This window comes from Ylistrum balloti, unplaced genomic scaffold, assembly GCF_031769215.1.
Source record: "Ylistrum balloti isolate Yb309-2 unplaced genomic scaffold, AGI_CSIRO_Ybal_v1 Utg370700, whole genome shotgun sequence".
NCBI classification, from domain to species: Eukaryota; Metazoa; Mollusca; class Bivalvia; order Pectinida; family Pectinidae; genus Ylistrum; species Ylistrum balloti.
In genome coordinates, this window is record NW_026782420.1 from 1,355,567 (window position 1) to 1,377,061 (window position 21,495).

General features: G+C 36.5%; 1 protein-coding gene across 2 annotated transcripts; it reads left to right on the plus strand.

The window, feature by feature from the left end:
• The first annotated feature begins 2,502 nt into the window (after positions 1–2,502).
• LOC132557583 (endoplasmic reticulum junction formation protein lunapark-B-like) lies at positions 2,503–21,163 on the plus strand. 2 transcript variants are annotated; one of them, XM_060222087.1, is made up of 10 exons: positions 2,503–2,605; positions 5,585–5,626; positions 7,144–7,331; positions 7,882–7,940; positions 8,915–8,955; positions 12,594–12,680; positions 14,054–14,345; positions 16,657–16,830; positions 17,198–17,320; positions 20,268–21,163. In XM_060222087.1, exons 1-10 carry the CDS (start codon positions 2,579–2,581, stop codon positions 20,615–20,617), a joined length of 1,383 nt encoding a protein of 460 aa, XP_060078070.1. In that variant the 5' UTR covers positions 2,503–2,578; the 3' UTR covers positions 20,618–21,163. The 2 variants fall into 2 exon arrangements, with proteins under 2 accessions (XP_060078070.1, XP_060078071.1); XM_060222088.1 differs by having other exon boundaries at positions 14,054–14,183; positions 20,265–21,163.
• Positions 21,164–21,495: the final 332 nt, after the last annotated feature.

Below are 21,495 nucleotides of genomic sequence, written 5' to 3' on the forward strand. Positions count from 1 at the left end.
CTAGTTATAAAATCGAGTAAAAAAAAAATTGTCAACAGCCGGCCATCTTGGATGTTGGCAATTAAAGATGTTAGGGTTAATAATCTCAAATTCGTCTTTGGTGTCCAGGATATGTACATTTATGGTCCATTTAAAGATTGTTCGCACTAAAAAGTGAGCATAAGACGATGATCATGGATTTTACAGTTTCTTCTGAAAAATATCAAAACAACATCTTTATTATTTTTTTCTTAATTGTTCATAAGTTGTACATGCTCACTTCTAAGTTCATCACGTTATCACATTCTATTTTCTCAGAAGTATTAGAAATCTTTCTTAACTGAACCAAAAGAGTAGATATAGAAATATAATGATGTCGGACGAACAACCAAAGGACAATGCATCAAGTTGTACTGCAGAGCAGAAGCACTGTTTTTGGAACTGATAGTACTTCTAACAAAAATGTTTCTTCACATCTGTGACATGAAGGCTAATTTTCATTTTTATTATAACAAAGAAAATGGTCGATTCCTTACTGTTACCTTACTCACTAGGACGAAGAAAAGGGAACTACAAAGTATAAAGGCGAGGTGGGAAATGGGCAGTTGCTACATACTTATGACAAGTCGGTTGCCTAGCTCTAACCTTGACTCTTTTTTGATGAAAAATTAATTGACTAATTAAATAAGAATATATGAAGCATTCTCGATTTTTATAAAACACTTAGATTGACTTAGGGTTCAAATTAAGCACAGTTTTTGTGACTTCTTTACATCTTCAGTTATTTGGTATTTTGTATTGTTTGTGGAGCGAATCTGTAAATCGTTTTATCGGTCCCTCTCAGAGACGTATATAACACACATTAGATAGCATCTCGATGTATGTCTCTGGTACAAAGGCAGACTGAGTACAATGAAAAATCAATTGAAAATATTCATTATTCACAACCACGGACTCGGATATGTCGAAGTCCTTGTCTGGCAACGTATGTACATCATGATATTGTAATAGTGATCTGATTGAGAAATATTCTATGATATTGTACGATATGATGCTTAGCGTGTTTGATACTCATTTGTTTGACGGATAGTTCCGTTGTTCTCATTTGAGAGCGTGACATTGCTTACTTGAATTGACCGTCGAGATGTCGGCAATGAAGGATAAGACGCTTACTCTTCCGAAACATATCTTTTTTATTCTGCACGTTTTCATGAGTCTCCGTGTAAATATTTCTTTTGCACAATTTTAATGTTCACGTTATGGTATTTACTTATTGTAAACAAATTTTCAAATTCATATTCGTTTATTTCATTATAAAAAATTTCCCTCAAATATTCACAAAACATTACTATGGACGTATGAAACAGAGGGATAAGAAACTAGGCCCAGTAGTGACTTATGCACTGAGCCGTGAAATCTCCTCTTCTCCATGTTGTTATTTAACCCTATTTACCTATGCTCTATTCACTTATATGCTGACCGTTCTGACCACGACCCCCCTTATTCCAGTAAAAGTGAATCTCATTTTCGTAACACAATATCCACAAATACCACTGATAAATTCAAATGACTGATCACAAAATCGACATGAGTCGAATGGACTATTACTCGGCTTTTAAATGCTATCTATTTAAAGATGACTTTCTTCGTAATTTTGCAAATATTAAGGACGTATAATATACTCCCGGTCTCATTGGTTGTCGTGCTTATAGCCATATTGAAATGAAGGATAGCAACCCTGGAAGATCAGAATGGTCAGGGACGTATATGTCAGATCTGTCATATACGTCCCTGGAATGGTGTAATACAAAGCGATAAGAAACTGTCCATATCTCTTTGTATTGCTGTAGCGTTAAGAAATTCAAGTTAACTAGCCTTGCTGTTTTAATAAACATTTGTCTCCAATTACACATGTAATCTTTTCAAAATAATCAGTATTAGAAAGCCTAGTTATATGATTGTGCTAACTTTTGTGACGAATTATTTCTGTTAACTTTTTATATTTGTGAAACAATATGTATGTTTAAACTATTTACAGCTGAAATACCACCCTATATTGTATACCACTTTCTGCCTGAAACGTGGAGAAAATCATTATTAAATTGGTGGCATTAAAAAGATGAGTGATTTTCGGTTGGACTCATTTAACGACTTTTATTTATTGTAATTATTAATGATAAATAAATTAGCTTCACTTCTCACTGGCGGCCAAAATTGCTCTGATCAGGCCGGTCATTGCGGCACAGGTAGATAACAGTGATTACATAAGAAGAGGGTCTTCACGGCAAGCACAAAAGCTAACGCTAGAGAAGTCACCATTGAGCCTAGTTTCTTATCTCTCATTATTATACATCCCTGACATTACCCACAATGGCCAAATAAAAAAAATGTACGTAAACGTTATTTCCCCTTAAGCGCCCCAGCTGATTACCCCTGTGAAGCCTCTTTACTTCCTTTCCGACGACAGATGGCAGCACTTGACAAACATGGAAGATGAAAGTAACTGTTGGCGGGTTTTAAATTAAAAAATATTGAATTTAACAATATTGTGGGAAGAACAGCTTTCGAAGATAGAGATTTACAGTTTCACGGAATCAACATGGGTATATTAATCGCCAAGTTTCGCGTAAGTTGTGTCTGTGTTTGACAATTATCTATCAAACATATTTGATTTCCGTCCTGTCAGCTGTTTGAGTAACCCTGAAATCGTCCACGAAGTGAAAATAGACTTTGTTTTCCTATATACCACTCTTAAATTTCTTAGACGTGCGCGTTAATGTCATTTTAAATAGTGTTACTATAGATGATGTATTGAACCATTGCATTGAGTTACATTGTTATTGTAATATGTTCTCGAAAACACTGGAGTCTGACGTGTTGTATGTAACATTACCATCAGGAACTTGATCTGTATTATACGTCCCAGATAATGTATACGAACTATCTTCATAGCGGTTATATTCTTATTGACAGAACTTCACACCAGACTCCTGTGTCGAAAGCCTTCCATCACATTAACTGTATGATCGATGAATCATTGAGAGTCAAATCCCAAGGTGTTAATGCTTAGTAGATCAATGTCTCAATAGTATAAATATGTGAATGCGACAAATGAAATATTTTCTTCAAGAAGGTATCGTCTAGACACCTGTCCTGGACTGTTATATATTTTGGGACGGTCATTTTGTTGAGCCAATTCCTGATTGACCTATGTGACCTTGCATTCGGATAATTTTGGTTGCTGTAACATGTTACACTTCCAGAAAGAATGAAAAAAAATGTGTTTTAACAAATCACTACTATGTATTATCAGTATATATTTCATTGGCAATAGGTATATTTTTCTTAATACACATTTTAACATGTCAAACATCCTCTTTGATTTTATGAAATAACCTATCAATTCATCCTCTGGTGCCAATGATTTTTGTTGTCATGAATAATAGGTCATGCCTTGCATTTTTTTGGCTATGGAAGTGCATGATGATTTATAGATTTTCACTTTTGACGGATCATTTCTAATTTTATTTAACTATTGAGTTTTAGACAGAGAGATGAAAAATCAACTTTTTCTAAATAGTTTGTTATAAAAAGAAGTTTATCAAGAAATACTGCTCATTTGAGAAAAAAATGATCTAACCTTTCAGAAAAGGTGCACACATGAAAACAGATATCCACCACTTTCACACCATGAATGCACTTTGATTTTGATTTTCATCAACATGTCATTCCCATTCAAATGATGATTTTATGTAATACATGTATACTTCTGGGTTACTTTAAGCTTACCAAAGCATCTCTGTGATTAAGTGATTCCATCAGAAATGCAGTGCAGTCACATGACCAATATTCATGTCAGTTATTTCAGGAGAGCAAATTTGAGGTTGGATCTGGATATTTTTTTAGAAAAATGCTGGTCTATCATTTTTAATTAATCTTATAGTATGAACGCATTTCAAGTCATTTATGTATTGGTTTGGAGGCAATTCATTGAGATAGCATAGCTAGTAAAAAATTATTCTGAAGGGATCCAAAACTAATGTGCCAAGGAGAAATATATATATCATAATGTTTTGGTGACAACACAAAAACACTCTGTCAGTGCATATCATCAAACAAATAACCAGTGAAGTGCACTTTTGTGAAGTTTACATGCATATACTAAATTGTTGTAATAAAATTACTACGATGGTGAAACACACAAGCATACTAATTCTTTGTAAGACTTTTTTTAATGCATTTCTTCTAATTGTTTATATAGTGATCTGTATGTATAAATTTTAATATTAACAAAACTGAATGTGGTTGAAAAATGTCATCAAACAAAAGTCACTTATATTTTTCTTGTTGGTTTCATGGGAAATCTTTGACAAAGTAACCAGTTATATGTATATTATTCTGTTGCTCAGTGTGGTAATCAAACAAGAGTTTATTAGCAGATGTTAACATAGGACAAGCATGAGATTAAGGTATTTGGGAATGATCACAATAACACTAGAAGATATACAAGAAATATCAACAATTTATTATATACAAATAAAGTGACCTAAGGAAGACACTCAACTCTTGCACAGAATGATAACTTTTCAGGTTCCCCACAATGACAATGATTGATTTAAAGCTGCTGCGCTATGTATTCTTGTACATATCTTGTGCACTTATTACCAAGGACGACAAACACTACAAGTGAATGTCCAAGTGACTTGCTAGTGTTACATAAATTCCAGCTATATATCAGAGGAAGGGTTTCAGCAAAAGTTTGATGCTCAAAGAGTAAATACCATGGTAGTTGAACACTGTATTCCTACAGCACTTTGACATTTCCCGTAATTACCAACAAACTCCTTTGTTCTATAACTGGTCATGCTGCTGAAGCTGTGTCTATACATAGATATATAGATTTATTCTGACAATGTACAGAAAATATGTACAGGATTAACAATGCTTTGATTGTCAGCTCTTTAAAGCAATACTTCTGTAGCTGGTTTTTCCAATGTTCATCTAGATTATATTCAAATTGTTTAACTGTCTTTGCATTTACAACATTAACGGTCCTCTACATGATATATGTTGCAATTGGCTGACTTCAATTTGTCATGAAAAGCACAGTCTGTGTTCTGTGTCTGTGTCCATATGAAGTTATAATCCGGCTATAGGTAGTAGCAAACACTTGGCCAGTGATCATAGTGTATCTTACCTGTAGTGACACTTCTATCTTTCCTGCATGTGCACTTTCCTCTCAGCTGTATTTACCATATGTACAATATGTGAGGTATTTATGAAAGAGAGGCTCATTTCTAGTCCATTTAGAATTTTTCTTGTTCTCAGCATTTAAAAGTTTTAGCTATGATATATACAACTTATGTGTGATTGTCATTAGAAAGACCAAATGAGCTGGGTCTCTTGTTGTAAATATATACTATATGTGATATGATGATTGAACACTTGTAGATTCTTGGCGAGGTAATTGGGTGCAGTAGGTCATAAATTTGAGGTCAGGGCGAGGGCACAAGTATAAAAAATTTGTTTCTTCATCAGTCTCTACATGTATGTCAAAATTTGAAACAATATTACATATTTGTTCATGTTTCATTTTGTTTCATAGTCCAAACCATCAACGATTGATGTCTTGGAACAGATTGAAAAGGTAAGTTGTAAAAGTGACATCAGAAAATAAATGAACTTTAAGTTAATTTTTAATAAATAAAAGTGATCAGTCTAGATTTTCTAAATCAGTTTTATAAAGCACTGTAACTTAAGTGTAAATTTGCTGAAGTGCTATTTATCCAAAAACACCACATAGATCTTTACACACGATCAACAGCATCAGTTTGGATTCTAGGTATATATATATACTTAACAAATAAAAAATGTTATCCAGATTTGTATCAATGGTGGCTTTGTGGAATTTCAGTTAAATATGGTTAATTCTATGAGGGGTTAAATGATTCAGGAGAGAACTTTAATCGGTTGAGCTCCAGACTAGTAAACCAAGGGTTCATAGTTCAAATCCTAGTTGAGGCATTGAAATAAATAATGACCTCTGTTACATATCATCAAATGGTGTTATCTGGGATGGCATTCCATTCTTTGTTCATTACCTGTGTCAGTTTCTGTAAGTTGGAGGGTGGATGCCAAGAACATCACAGATGTGCTTTATTGGGTTCAGATCAAAGGACTTTGCCGACCAATCCAAAACCTAGACATTCTTCTGCTGTAAGAATGTTTTAGTCACATAACTGGTGTAGAATGTTGTATTATCATACTGCAAATTTCAGTACTCATCTCCTTGATGGAGTAAAACAATTGCGATGGGTGATTACTTATTTATGGATGTTTTCATTTTTTGCTCACCTGGTCCAGAGGACCATTGAGCTTGTCATCCATCGACTTTTCCTACAAATCCTAGTATAAATGATGGGTCTTGGTCCCACACAGCCAGAGAGGCAGGGCCAAAGAGAAAATTAGACAAATTGTTTGAAGTCCTTCTGTAGAATGAGAGGATTCTGTCTCAAATTGATCTGAAGAATCCCTAGGTGAAGGTACATGGCGGTAGGGTCAGACCCATTCAGAGAAACAGGGAGTATTCTTTAAAATTCTACTCCTCTTGTATGAATGATTGGATTTTGCCTGAATTTGATCTAAAGAATCCTTAGGTGAAGGAAAATCAATTTTGTATAAACAGAGGGTCTTGAACCTCTGTGGTGGAAGGGGCCCAATAGGAAATATAGAACATATTATCTGAAATCCTACTCCACTTGTAGGAAGGATTAAATTTTGCCCAAATTTGACTTTAGGTGAAGGGGAATTAATTTTGTACTAACAGTGGGTCTCTGCCCCCTGGGTCTGTAGGGATTGGGCCCAATAGGGAGAATATTCTTTAAGATCATACTTCTTCTATAGGAATGCCTCAATTGTGTCCCAGTTCGGTATGAAGCATCCATGGGTATGAGGTAATCAATCTTATATAAACAATTGATTTCAACCCCTTGGGCATCCTTTGGTGATTTTTGATCCTTTGTATAATTGTTGGGTCTCGCCCCCTGGGGAAAGGAGGGATGGAGGTTAATATGGGAAATTGAGCAAAGTCTTTTAAATCCTTTTTCTGCAGGAATGCCATGATTGTGTCTCAATTTGGTCTGAAGTTTTTTTTTTCTGTTTTAGGACATTACTCGCCTACAGAAGTTTCGACTACATAATCAGCAACAGCAGAAGAAGTTCATTGGATGCCTTATTTTGTATTCCATTGTTTTATATATAATTGCTGCCTTAGTGATCTACTTTGTCTACTTCCCGCCAGACTGGAAGAACCGTCTACTCTACTCCTCTCCTCTACTTATATTCCCTGTATTGTGAGTAGTATTAATACAGACAAAATATCTACTGCAATATTTCAGAGCTTTCTGTACATGAACTCATCTGGACAGATATACACCTAATACTGGTAAATTCAATGAAATAATTATTGTATTTCTTACAGTGTTTTCTGATCTTGTCGATCTTGTCCTTGCAGACAGGCCTGGCATTGTTAGTTGGAAATTATTTGGGATATATATATATCAAACAAATAGCTTTGAAACATATTGCTAGACCAGAGTTAGATATACAGGCCTACAGAAATCGTGAAACATTCGCATTATTGCTTTATTTGATTATTTTTTGTTTACTCTTTTACTTTATCAAAATTATTTGTTACTGACAGCGTTATCCATTAGGTGGAACGACCATCTCAATGCAGACAATAATAGTTACTGTGTTGTCACTGCTACTTCTATTTTGTAGGCTTAGAGCTGCAATATAAAAGAGACACATTTACGTATAAGATCACTGGTGATTAAGCCTGCGTCCTGTCACCATATTTATTCATCATTATGTATATACTGGTCTTTTTTTCATTGACAGAATTTGGCTGATTAAAAAATTTCTTCATTGGTATTTTGTTAAGAGGATAACTAAAAATGGTAAGTGATGTTCAGTGTGATCCAGCTACAATTTGTTTTAATTAAGTCCTTTGTAACTTCATAGAAAAAAGAATCAGTTCCACAATGTAAAATCTAAGTATTTCCGGAAATTCTTTGAGTCCCATCAAAATTTTATCAATTCAGGACTCAGGATTCACAGGTAGATTCATTACTAACATTTTTCACTCACAGGCCCTCATGATGGAATGCCTGTATAGGTGATTTTACTTTACACCTGGTGACAGCGCTATACCATCTTGTACAATCTTATTAAGTTTATAGAAATGAATCTGTAAACTACCATTTTAAGATTCCTCAAACACTCCTAATTCCTTTAGTATTATTGTTGGTACTTGCAGTTCCACTGTATTATTAGTTTTATAAAGACATTATCTTTAAGACAGTTTATAAAATTGCTGTCTGGTTACATACTGCTAAATGTATTTTCATGCTCCCAGAAGGGAGAGCATATAGTTGCTGCTTTGTTGGGACGTCTGTCCAGATTTTGTCAAGAGCACTACACAAAAACTATACGAGGTAACAACATAAGAACTTTATAGGTAGAGAGATCACAACAAGGAGAAGTGTAGTGCACCAGAACCATCACTCTCTTTTGCATAATTTAGGAGTTATTGCCATTTGTTATTTTTCATACTTAAATTTTTTCATGATCATTACACTAAAACTATCAACAAGGAGAAGTATCCAGAACAATAACTCTTTTTTGCACAATTTAGGAGAAACTTCTAAAACTAAGAGGTATTAACATGAAACTTCCTAGGTAGACAGATCTCAACTAGTAGGTAGGGCAGTGCACATGAATCCTAAATCTCTTATAGCCCTTTGTTATTTCTATACTTAAATTTTGTCCCGTCTCTGACAGCCCTTGTTTAAACAAGCTGGTTTACTCAGCGGACCATGATTAGTTTTATTAAGACTTTGATGAATTTGCTGTCTTACTGTGTTTGTTGTAGATCTGGCATTGAATGAACTACGGGAGAACAGAAAACAAATTGTAAGTGCTATATATAGTGGTATATTGTTATAGAACTTTGTTAGTTCCCTACCAGGAACCAGAGGGTACTTTAGTTTTTTGTTTTATTCATCGGTCCCCTGCTATCTTGTGCAGGCTTTATCTTCTACATAACTTACCACAGGAACTTACCACTGGGGATGTGAAGGTTGTTGTTCATCATTTTAGTTTAACAATGGGGATGATTCATTGAATGTCTGCTCGTTATCAACAATGTTTTACTCAAAAAAATTTGAAAACCCTTGCTTTCTGAATATTTATGTATGTTTTGACATAATTCTGATGCTAATTACCGGTTTCATGGTATGTTGTCATCTGGAACAATTCTATTTTAAGAATTTAGTCAGTTAAATTGGCTGTGTGATGAGCATCATTTGATTAAAATCCATTAAGGTACTGAAATTTGAAAATTGGAAATCTGTGGATTGTATTTCTACTCAAAATATGCAGAAGTATTGAGGGACAATGACCCCATCATTATCAGTTTAATAAAATTAGTATTGGTATGATTTATATCTATGGTTAATTGCATTTTTATTCTATTTTATCTTAATATGATTTAGTTTAAACAATCAAATCATACGAAATACTTAGGAACGTTTCCCTGTGTATAGAACTTATAAATATGACTATATTGAATAATAAAGGAGTAATTGTCAAACAATTGAAAACCAGACCAGACCAATAGTTTGATGATTTCTTTATGATTAATTAACCTTTTCCTGCATAGATGTACTGCTAACTCTGACAGGAGTTCTACAGGTGAACACTACAGGCATTGTCTGGCAGTGGTCGCAATGACTACACACATTGTCACTTAGGTCTAGCAGTATGCTGTATACCTCTAGCTTGGTCGACTGAATACAACAAATTTCCTCATATGGTAACAAAAAATATCTGAAGTATTGCAGGAATGTTATTATGAATATTCTATTTCATTCCCAAAAGGCGTTTCCAGAACCGAAATTGCCAGATTTTGAGTTTTTCAGACTATCGGCATCTGGATTGTCGTGGGTTCACTGTATCTCTCCAATTCCTATACAATTTTTCTGTGACTACTCAGGACATGTCAGTTTATGTACAATTCATTTTCCGTCAGTCAGTATCTGAAGTGTTGTCATGCTGCACTGGTAAACAATACTACTTCCACAGGATAAGCCTCATCCCCAATTATCCATGCAGTATCTCTAAAGTTTCACAATTGTTAGAATGTGGGCACCCAGTAGAAATTCATTGTCTGTCTGTCCATCAGCACTTTCATTTCCAGAGATGTAGGATTCATCTCTGAAACTTACCTGAAGGTGATTTGACTTGCGCAATAAATTTTTATCCAAATAACAACAACTGAGAAAAACATCTACGACTATATCTAGCCTCTACATACATGACCATAAGCTACCTGTTTAACCTATAAAAGGCTGATTAGTTCTGAGGTCTGGAAAGTCTGCACGGTTCACAACATCTAAAGAGATCTCGATATTTCATCAAGCAATATAATAATTTTAATTTAGTTTCCATATTTGAACCTTAGCTAATTAGGAATGGAATGTCTCTGTATGCCATCTTTGTCATCAATTTTTTATATCAGATCATAAGATGATTGGTTATTCAAATCGCCCTATGAACAAGGTTCATTGTCAATCCGTCATCAGTCTGTCTGTATGTAAACAATTATTATTATCGCTATTTTTTGAGAAGTTGGATGGATCTTTCTCAAATTTCATATGTAAGTTTCCCTTGGTACCTTGTTGTGCCGGTTTGACTGTGGGTCAGATTAGGAAAACAAAATGGCCAACAGATGGTCATCTTGACTTTTGACTTTGAAAGTTTGTTATCACTATTTGTTGAGACCTACTGCATAGACCTTTCTCAAATTTAATGTGTAGGTCCCCTTGGTCCTTGGTTGTTCCTGTTTGATTTTAGGTATGATTGAAAAAATGGAAATGGTCGATGGATCTCAACATTGAATGTTTGTTATTGCTAGTTTTTAAGAATTACTGCATCTTTTTCAAATTTCATTTGTAGGTTCCCCTTAATGCCTAGTTGTGCCCGTTTGATTTAAAGACTAACCAGGAAAACAAAATGGCTGACCAGCCGCCATCTTGGATTTTTTCCATGAAGTTTGTTATTGCTATTTCTTGAGAAGTTTTAGATTGATCGTTCTCAAATTTCATTTGAAGGTTCCTCCTTTGTCCCTGGTTGTTCCCGTTTTATTTAAGCTGTGATCAGAATAACAAGATGGTTGACAAGAACGGAAAAGATCCAACTTTCAAAGCATAAATTAAGATAAAACAATGGCGGACACCAAGATCCCGCTGGTATCTCTTGTTGTTGTTACCATGTTATCTAAAGGCTTGAAATATAAGAGGTTGATGCTTTCTTGACCATGATATATTTAACAGATAAACTAACAAAAAAACCTCTGCACTGTTTGTGGTATACATGAATCCGACACATGATGTGTAAGTACTTGGGTTTAGAGTCAGACACATTGCAGGGCCATGGGCCTCTTGTTAAGAATTATGTGTTAGGTTCTTAATGCCTAGTTGTGCCCGTTTGATTTAAAGACTAACCAGGAAAACAAAATGGCTGACCAGCCGCCATCTTGGATTTTTTCCATGAAGTTTGTTATTGCTATTTCAGAAGTTTTAGATTGATCGTTCTCAAATTTCATTTGAAGGTTCCCCCTTTGTCCCTGGTTGTTCCCGTTTTATTTAAGCTGTGATCAGAATAACAAGATGGTTGACAAGAATGGAAAAGATCCAACTTTCAAAGCATAAATTAAGATAAAACAAGGGCAAGACTGTATCTCTTGTTGTTGTTACCATGTTATCTAAAGGCTTGAAATATAAGAGGTTGATGCTTTCTTGACCATGATATATTTAACAGATAAACTAACAAAAAAACCTCTGCACTGTTTGTGGTATACATGAATCCGACACATGATGTGTTAGTACTTGGGTTTAGAGTCAGACACATTGCAGGGCCCCTCTATGATGTGTTGGTTCTCGGATTTTGAGTCGGACACATTGTAGGGCCCTGTATGATGTGTTGGTTTTCGGATTTCGAGTCAGACACATTGTAGGGCACTGTATGATGTGTTAGTACTTGGGTTTAGAGTCAGACACATTGCAGGGCCCTGTATGATGTGTTGGTACTTGGGTTAAGAGTCAGACACATTGTAGGGCCCTGTATGATGTGTTGGTACTTGGGTTTAGAGTCAGACACATTGCAGGGCCCTGTATGATGTGTTAGTACTTGGGTTTAGAGTCAGACACATTGTAGGGCCCTGTATGATGTGTTGGTTCTTGGATTTCGAGTCAGACACATTGCAGGGCCCTGTATGATGTGTTAGTTCTCGGATTTTGAGTCAGACACATTGCAGGGCCCTGTATGATGTGTTCGCACTGTAATACTGAATGTACATGTATTCAACCTCTAACCAAGTGCATTTGTACAGAAATTCATACACGTCATGTTTTTATCATAGGTGAAATTTTCATAAACAATTCATTTTTAATTTCTCCATTGTTTATCTTTGTGCAGTTTACAATGAGAGTCTGATATGATACAGTAAATATGTACAGTATGTGAGATATCAGTGATCTTGTCTTTGGTAGTTAGAAGATGTCATGGAAAAAGAAACATACAAGAAAGCACGAGAAATCCTTCAGAAGTTTGATCCTGCAAGATTTAAAGAGTTGGAGGTGAGTTAATAGTGTTAACTGTTTTGCTCCTCTAATATATATACAGAGGATCTTACATGAGTTTATATTGGAAATTAATGAAACCTCTGGCTAGATAAAATGGAAAAACAAGTGTCATAATCGGAAATGAAATTGAAACAGATTTACGATTCTTTTTGGCAGGAATCACAGAAAATATTACGATACGTATGATAAATAAATCACAGACATATATGTTAAGGCTACTGTGTATTGCATTCAATACAAGTATTGTCATCTGATGATCAATTAAAGTAATAGTTATTAAAACTCAAACCTCAATACTTTTACCTGCCATGGGTGCAGTACATCATGGATGTAAGCATCAGTACAGTAAAAACATACAAATCTTCAATGATAGATTAAAATATATATAATTTTCATACATTATATATTCATTAAGAATAATGGTAAATTAATTAAAAAAGACCTTATAGGGTAAGATATTAAGAAAACTCCTTAAATGGACATCTAGACTTAAGTCAACCAGCAGATGGACAAATGGTTGATACTATGACACCCTCCATATAAGATAGCTTCTAATGCAGGTAATGTTAGAGGGCTAAATATTACATGTAGTGTATTGTAATCTGGTACTACTGTAAAGTTGTTTAATTTCTCACAGAAAATATTTCACATGTGTCCTATTCAGGACCTGATGTTATAGGGAGGAATGAAGTAGTATTCATCACCATCCTCTGTAAACTTTTGTAGTACACTGATTGGGAATCTAATCTAAATATTTTGTAATTTGTGTAGAGAAATGTTTTATACTAGTACAGACATTGAAAATTACCATGCCATAATAAATATTTGCCAGTTAATTGATTTCAGGTTTTAATGACTGAAAATATAACAAAAGTTCTTGTTCGAATGTCTATACAGTTAAACACTATCTCTTGATATATAAGGCACACATGGACTTCAATAAAACACCAATGGACCTTGGTAAGACACCAATGGACCTTGACCTTGGTAAGACACTCATTAACCTTTATAAGACACTAACTGATCTCAATAAAACACCTGTTGACCTGGATAAGATGCCTGTTGGTTGACGTAATAAGACATTTGATTACTTTGATAAGATACTGTTTGATAAAACATTTTTTTGTTGACCTTAATAAAATTATCCTTCACCTTGATCAGACACTGTCAGTCTTAGTAAAATGTCTGTTTGTTGACTTAAGATACCAACTGACTTTGTTACAACACCCACTGAGCTTGATAAGATGGAGAAGTGATTAAGCTTGATAGGACACTCATTGACCCTAGTAAGACTGTTGCCCTTCATTAGACACCGATTGACCTTCGTAAGTCACCTAATGACCTACATTATATCTGTTTGTTTGCAGCCTTCTGTCACAGCATCCCCCACAGTATCCTCACCAGGGACAACATTACGACAGAGAGGCAATGCCTCAGGGACCAGGGTTTCTCCCCAGGCACCACAGAGACACCCCACTATGCAGTTGTCCACTCCAGGTATGAGGACACAGCGGAGCATGACGCCACAGATGCGGCCAGGTGTAACCACTGGTCAACGACCAGGCATGAGTGTGAGCACACCTCGTGGCACGGATACACCACAGATGTCCCGACAAGGTGGCCTACGTCCTCGCATGCTTATGACACCTATTCACAATGGTGTGTACACCTGCATTCTCTAAATATATTGCTCACTTTCACGCTGAAAATTAAATATTTAAATCCTTATCAAAATTTTACCTGAATATGGATTATAAGCATAATAAACTGATTTTCTCTGAGGTTTTGTCAATGTTACTGAAAATGTTGAAGATAATAACTTCAGAAGATTATAAAATATAATTCGTTTTTAGTTAATTCAATTGCTTGCATGTTGGTAAGTTTGATGCAAATCTGTACACATTTGTTTACCTTGCATGTGGTTTTGTGGCTGTGTTTGTTTTGTTCCTTGATTTCATTGTTTTCAGCTCAACTGGCCCAAAGGGCAGGGCTTGAGGGACGAGGGAAATAAATTATCAAAAATCTTCCTCCTTCTGTAGGAATGATTTGGTTTTGCCCATATTTGATCTGAATATTCTTAGGTGAATGGGAATCAGTTCTGTATAAACAGTGGGTTTCAGCCCCCTGGGGAGGAAAGGGTGGGGTGAGATAGGGTAAATAGAGAAAATTCTTTAAACTCCTCCTGTAGGAATGTTGGGAATTTGCCCAAATTTGGTCTGAAGCATCCTTTGGTGAAAATTGTATAAAATATAATCTTTGTTTATTTTACAACAATCTTGAAACAAGTTGTTTTGACTTATACCAATTACTCTTGATGGCCCATATGTAAGTGTGCAAAGAGTTTTATTGTGGAAGGAAACCAGAGTACCCAGATGCCACCTGACCACCTTTTGGTGAAGAGAAATCAATTTGTATAAACAGTGAATCTTCTTCTCAAAATCTAGATATGATAAAATCAAATACTCTTCATGAATGGAAGCATCTGAAGGTACTTTCAGGAAATTGTGAATTTCATGGCCCCAGGGTCACACATTTCCCTGTGGCCATGCTGTGTAAAAGCCTAATGCTGTGGTGACTATCTGCCCTCACACCTACATCTACATATACAGTATTTAAATGAAAACAGTACTTTACTATAAATGGAAATGGACAAAATGCTGATCAATATTTTCCTGATTATAGAGTCAAAATGTCATATACTGAAATTACTGGTCAAAGTTGATGCCATATTTGAAAGCACATTGGATTTTTTACGGTTCTAGATATGATCAAGGTACCTTTAAAATTACCTGTATTTCTATCAGAATTCACATGAACAGGTTGACTCAACTGTTTTCCATCATCTCTTGCTCAAATGTACAAATTGTGGGTGCTAGTGGTCTGATGATTCTGGCCCCGTGAGGTTATGTTGTTTATAAACAAAGCTTGTTTGAACTGCTTTGGTTTGGTGTGTGCTGAGTCATCAAATGTTAACAAGTGAACCTTGAAAACTGTTTTAACGAAATTCAAAATTTAAATCCACATACTAGAGAGTGCTGCATGTTCCGAAGCTGCCATATCCAGCCTCAGTAATGATAGATGGGGCATAGATATGTTTGCCTATTTTCATGACCTGTTTGTTCAGACATATTGAATATTACTTTACAAATACATTGACCGATACCACTGTAATATATCTAATGTTTAACTCCTGGCTTTTCTTCAAACTTGTGACTGGAAGCAAATTGAGTGTTAAATCTGTGAAAGGTCGTATTTTTGTTAATTCTGTGAAAGGTCGTGTTTCTGTTAATTCTGTGAAAGGTCGTGTTTTACAGGCACTTTTAGGTCACCTGTGGCAAAGTCTCTTGGTGCATCTGTTTTTCTTTTTTTACTTCTTTGGAAATTTCCTGAACTGATTTCAATAAAATTTTGAAGAAAACCATCCATGGACTCAAAATTGTAAATTATATGGTCCACCCATACCCAGGGGCCTTAGGGACAGGCCAAAAAAAGCAGTTGAATTGTAAATTTTAAAATCTTCAACTCATTAACCAAATATCGTAAAATCAAATACTCATCATGAATGGAAGGGTCTTAAGATGCTTTACCAAAATTGTAAATTTTATGACCCAGGGCCTCACACTTCCCCCCGAGGATTGGATGAAGTTTATTATAGTTTATGTAGGAAAATCACATTCTTGGGCATAATTTGTTTATTTTCTTTTGGAAATAGTTTGGTGAGAATTGTGTATGATGATTTTGTATGTATTTTTCCAACAATGGGGTTTATTTCACTATTGAAAAAGTTGTGAGATTGAAAGGGGTTGTGCACATGTGCACAAGCCATGGTTCTACCTATGTAGACTACTTAATTAAGAATAAATGTCTATTGTTGATAGTAGATATGTTATTTTAAAGAGAAATAAGCACTAAATAAGCAAAGAGATATTTGATTACTTTTTGTATTACCTACTTACCTTGATGACTGCAGGTAGGACCCCAGGTCCTCCTCTGCCCCGCCCTATTTTACCTCGGGAGAGGAGTACCACAGACCGACTACTTGAGTACCTTGTAGGAGATGGTCCTCAGAATAGGTTTGCTCTAATCTGTCGATACTGCCACAGTCACAATGGCATGGCACTCAAGGAGGAGTTTGAGTATCTAAGTGAGTATATAAACATTTACCATTCCAGGCCATCCTAAATTGATTATAAATGTGAGACCATAAGAGTTTTAGTATCTTAGTAAGTATATCAATATTTACTGTTCTCGACTCAAGGTCACTAGAATTTTAGAATTTGAAGTGAGTAAATCAACGCTTTCTATTATAGACCATCAGAGTTTAAATATTTAAGTGAGTATCACTATACCAGCATTAGTTATTTTGGCCATTATTGGGTTGGATTCTGATTAAGTTGGTTTACTCAAAGACAAAACTGTTTTTAAGGTCATTTGTTTAATGGTCACATCCAGTTTTGAATCAGAGGAATGACAGTTGTATAGTTAAAATTTGTCTCCCTTATATTTCACAGGTTTTCGATGTTGTTATTGCTATCAGATGAATCTAGCTAAGAAGCAGAAGCCGTATGCTCCAAAACTGGACACTGTATCACCAACAACTGGAGTGCGACCATTACAAAAACCCTCTGGTGCAGGTACCAATAAGTAGCATGTGTAATAATACTGAGCTATTCAAAGACAATGAAAAAAATGATCAGTCAATTTAGCTTGCCATGGCAGAAAATACTTAATGAAATAACATGTACACTGCCAACACTTTGTGCTGGTAGGTATGGAATCAAGGCATCTCGGTCAGTACTTAATAGGTCCTTCAAGCTCTGTGAAAAAAAACAGCTATATTCAGGTGTTGTTTCACCTACTATGGGGAAGTTGGATGGGGACTACATTGGAATCAAGGTTTCTGTCCTTCTGGTCAGGGAAGGTAGGTGGGGACTATATTGGAATTGGCTGTCCATCCATATGTACAGAGGATTTAGGTGTGAAGTACACAAGAATTAGGGTGTCTGTCTATCTGTACAGGGAAGTTAGGTGGGGGTACACTGGAATCAAGGTGTCTGTCCATCTATACAGGGCGGTTTGGTGAAGGTACACTGGAATCAAGGTATCTGTCCATCTGTACAGGGAAGTTAGGTGGGGGTACACTGGAATCAGGGTGTCTGTCCATCTATACAGGGCGGTTTGGTGAAGGTACACTGGAATCAAGGTGACTGTCCATCTGTACAGGGAAGTTAGGTGGGGACTATATTGGAATTGGCTGTCCATCCATCATGTACAGAGGATTTAGGTGTGAAGTACACAAGAATTAGGGTGTCTGTCTATCTGTACAGGGAAGTTAGGTGGGGGTACACTGGAATCAGGGTGACTGTCCATATGTACAGGGAAGTTAGTTGGAGGCACACTGGAATCAGGGTGACTGTCCATATGTACAGGAAAGTTTGTTGGAGGCACACTGGAATCAGGGTGTCTGTCCATATGTACAGGGAAGTTAGGTGGGGGTACACTGGAATCAGTGTGACTGTCCATATGTACAGGGAAGTTAGTTGGAGGCACACTGGAATCAGGGTGTCTGTCCATATGTACAGGGAAGTTAGGTGGGGGTACACTGGAATCAAGGTATCTGTCCATCTGTACAGGGAAGTTAGGTTGGGGTACACTGGAATCAAGGTGACTGTCCATCTGTACAGGGAAGTTAGGTGGAGGTACACTGGAATCAGGGTGTCTGTCCATCTGTACAGGGAAGTTAGCTGAGGGTACACTGGAACTGGAATCAGGGTGTCTGTCCATCTGTACAGGGAAGTTTAATGGAGGTACACTGGAAGCAGGGTGTCTGTTCATCTGTACAGAGAAGTTAGCTGAGGGTACACTGGAATCAAGGTGACTGTCCATCTGTACAGGGAAGTTAGGTGGAGGTACACTGGAATCAAGGTGTCTGTCCTCTATACAGGGCGGTTTGGTGAAGGTACACTGGAATCAAGGTATCTGTCCATCTGTACAGGGAAGTTAGGTGGGGGTACACTGGAACCAGGGTGTCTGTCTATCTGTACAGGGAAGTTAGGTGGAGGTACACTGGAATCAAGGTGTCTGTCCATCTGTACAGGGAGTTAGGTGGGGGTACACTGGAATCAGGGTGTCTGTCCATCTGTACAGGGAAGTTAGGTGGAGGTACACTGGAATCAAGGTGTCTGTCCATCTGTACAGGGAGTTAGGTGAGGGTACACTGGAATCAGGGTGTCTGTCCATATGTACAGGGAAGTTAGTTGGAGGTACACTGGAATCAGGGTGTCTGTCCATCTGTTCAGGGAAGTTAGGTGGGGGTACACTGGAATCAGGGTGTTTGTCTATCTGTACAGGGCAGTCAGGTGGGGGTACACTGGTATAAGTATGTTTGTCTATCTGTACAGGGAAGTTAGATGGAGGTACACTGGAATCTGTGTGTCTGTCCATCTATACATGGAAGTTAGGTGGGGGTACACTGGAATCAAGGTTTCCATCCTTCTGTCTAGGGCAGTTAGGTGGAGGTACACTGGAATAATCGTGTCCATCCATCTTTACAGGGAAGTTAGGTGGGGGTACACTGGAATCAAGGTGACTGTCCATCTTTACAGGGAAGTTAAACTAAGGGTACACTGGAAGCAGGGTGTCTGTCCATCTGTACAGGGAAGTTAGCTGAGGGTACACTGGAATCAGAGTGTTTGTCTATCTGTACAGGGCAGTCAGGTGGGGGTACACTGGTATAAGTATGTTTGTCTATCTGTACAGGGAAGTTAGATGGAGGTACACTGGAATCTGTGTGTCTGTCCATCTATACATGGAAGTTAGGTGGGGGTACACTGGAATCAAGGTTTCCATCCTTCTGTCTAGGGCAGTTAGGTGGAGGTACACTGGAATAATCGTGTCCATCCATCTTTACAGGGAAGTTAGGTGGAGGTACACTGGAATCAAGGTATCTGTCCATCTGTACAGGGAAGTTAAACTAAGGGTACACTGGAAGCAGGGTGTCTGTCCATCTGTACAGGGAAGTTAGCTGAGGGTACACTGGAATCAGAGTGTCTGTCCATCTGTATAGGGAAGTTTGATGGAGGGTCACAAAGATCAGTTACAGTTGGTTATTATCCCCTTGTATTCTCTTACTTTGGAGATTGTGATGAAACATCACACACTAAAAAATGGTCATTAAATCTATGACAAGTTTAAATTTCAAGGTTCTAGGGTCAAGGTCAATGTAACCATATTTTGAAAATCCTTGTCAGCACTCAAGTGGGTTTCATTCTTTGAGGGAATTTTATCAAGCTCACAGCCATAACCATCTTACTTGAGATGAAACTGCGATAGGATTTGTATCATTTGTGATAACATGTTTGTTCTGAGATTGTGAAAAAAAATTGAATTATTCATTTCATGTTCCAAAACAACTGAAAAATCTGAAAAATACATTATTTGAAATAATGGTGATATAAATATCCACTCCAACGAATGGTGTCTTGATCACCTAAGTACTTATTAGTATTCATTTCATGTGAATTGTTACATAAGATATTAAGATAATTAGATATATTGCCTAGAGTTTGTTTTTGACAGCAGGTGTTTCAAAGCCTGATGATGAGGAAAGTGAAAGTGAAAGTGATGAAGAAGAAAGCAGCGATGAAACCTCTAAGGAAATAAATGGTGATGATTTTGTCACAACTAGCCAGCATAATACAGAAACTGAAGAAGAGATAGGTCAAACAAAGGTCAAGGGTGAGGTCACAGGTCAGACAGGAGTTGGAGGTCAAGAAATAGAAACTATTACTAGTTCAGTAGACAGTACAGCAGAGGATGTAGATGGAGTGTATCCTTTAGAGGAAGAAAATGGATCAGATTTAGAAAACAAAGGTGTTCCTGATGGAACTAAGAGTGATGAAATTCAAGAGGAAGGAGCTGTGGCTCAGTAAAATGATAATACTATGTTGATATTTATTCAGCTTCAACAGCTTCACAATACTATGTTGATATTTATTCAGCTTCAACACCTTCACAAGCATTAATGGTGAAGAAGTAGGAGGCACCAGTACTGATATTTCGTATAGAGGCAGGGTTTAAACCTTTTCTCTATTCTTTGTACCAATCTGTGTTTGATGGGTAGTGGGGTTTCCAAATTGTGCCTTCCATCTTCCTCATACAGATAATTCTTAAAAGCCTTGACTGAGTATACACTATCAACATGTTTGTCTAATGACAAGAAAATGTTTAAAATAAGATTGATTTCTAGTTGGATGGCTGTACTCTTTCATATGATATATATCATTTCTACAAGGCTATAATAGGGGAAGGGGGCATATGGTGTTGCCTATATCCATCCCATTGCTTCCCATCCCATCTCAATTCAATGTAAGAACCAACCATCTTCATTCTTTGAGAAATTTTGATCAATCTTTATACAACTGTCAATTATGAGTATACTTTGGACATGTTGTGTTTCAGGAGCCCAAGGTCAAGGCCAAGGCCAAGGCACCCATGTTATATAATAGAAAATCATTAACTAATTCAATTTAAATACATAGCAACTTCATTCTGTCACAGAATTTGGTCAAACTTTATGCAATGATCAAGTATGAGTATGCTTTGGACAATCTTGTGTTTCAGAGGTCCAAGTTCAAGGCCAAGGTCAGTGGCACCTAATATAATGCAAATATTAAATATTTCAATATAAACACTCTACAATTTCCTTTTCCATGGATTTAGGCCAAACCTTATACTAAGATCCATTATTCTAGACATCGTTTCAATGTTCAATGTTTAAGCAAATGTCATTCTTGCCATTATTAGAAAA

Excerpts from the sequence above, each read along its gene's own strand:
- LOC132557583 (XM_060222087.1), top strand. The coding sequence starts at position 2,579 with ATGGGTATATTAATCGCCAAGTTTCGC. Across the intron at positions 5,627-7,143 it reads TCTTGGAACAGATTGAAAAG|GACATTACTCGCCTACAGAA; the intron begins GTAAGTTGTAAA and ends TTTCTGTTTTAG. Across the intron at positions 16,831-17,197 it reads GGAGGAGTTTGAGTATCTAA|GTTTTCGATGTTGTTATTGC; the intron begins GTGAGTATATAA and ends TATATTTCACAG.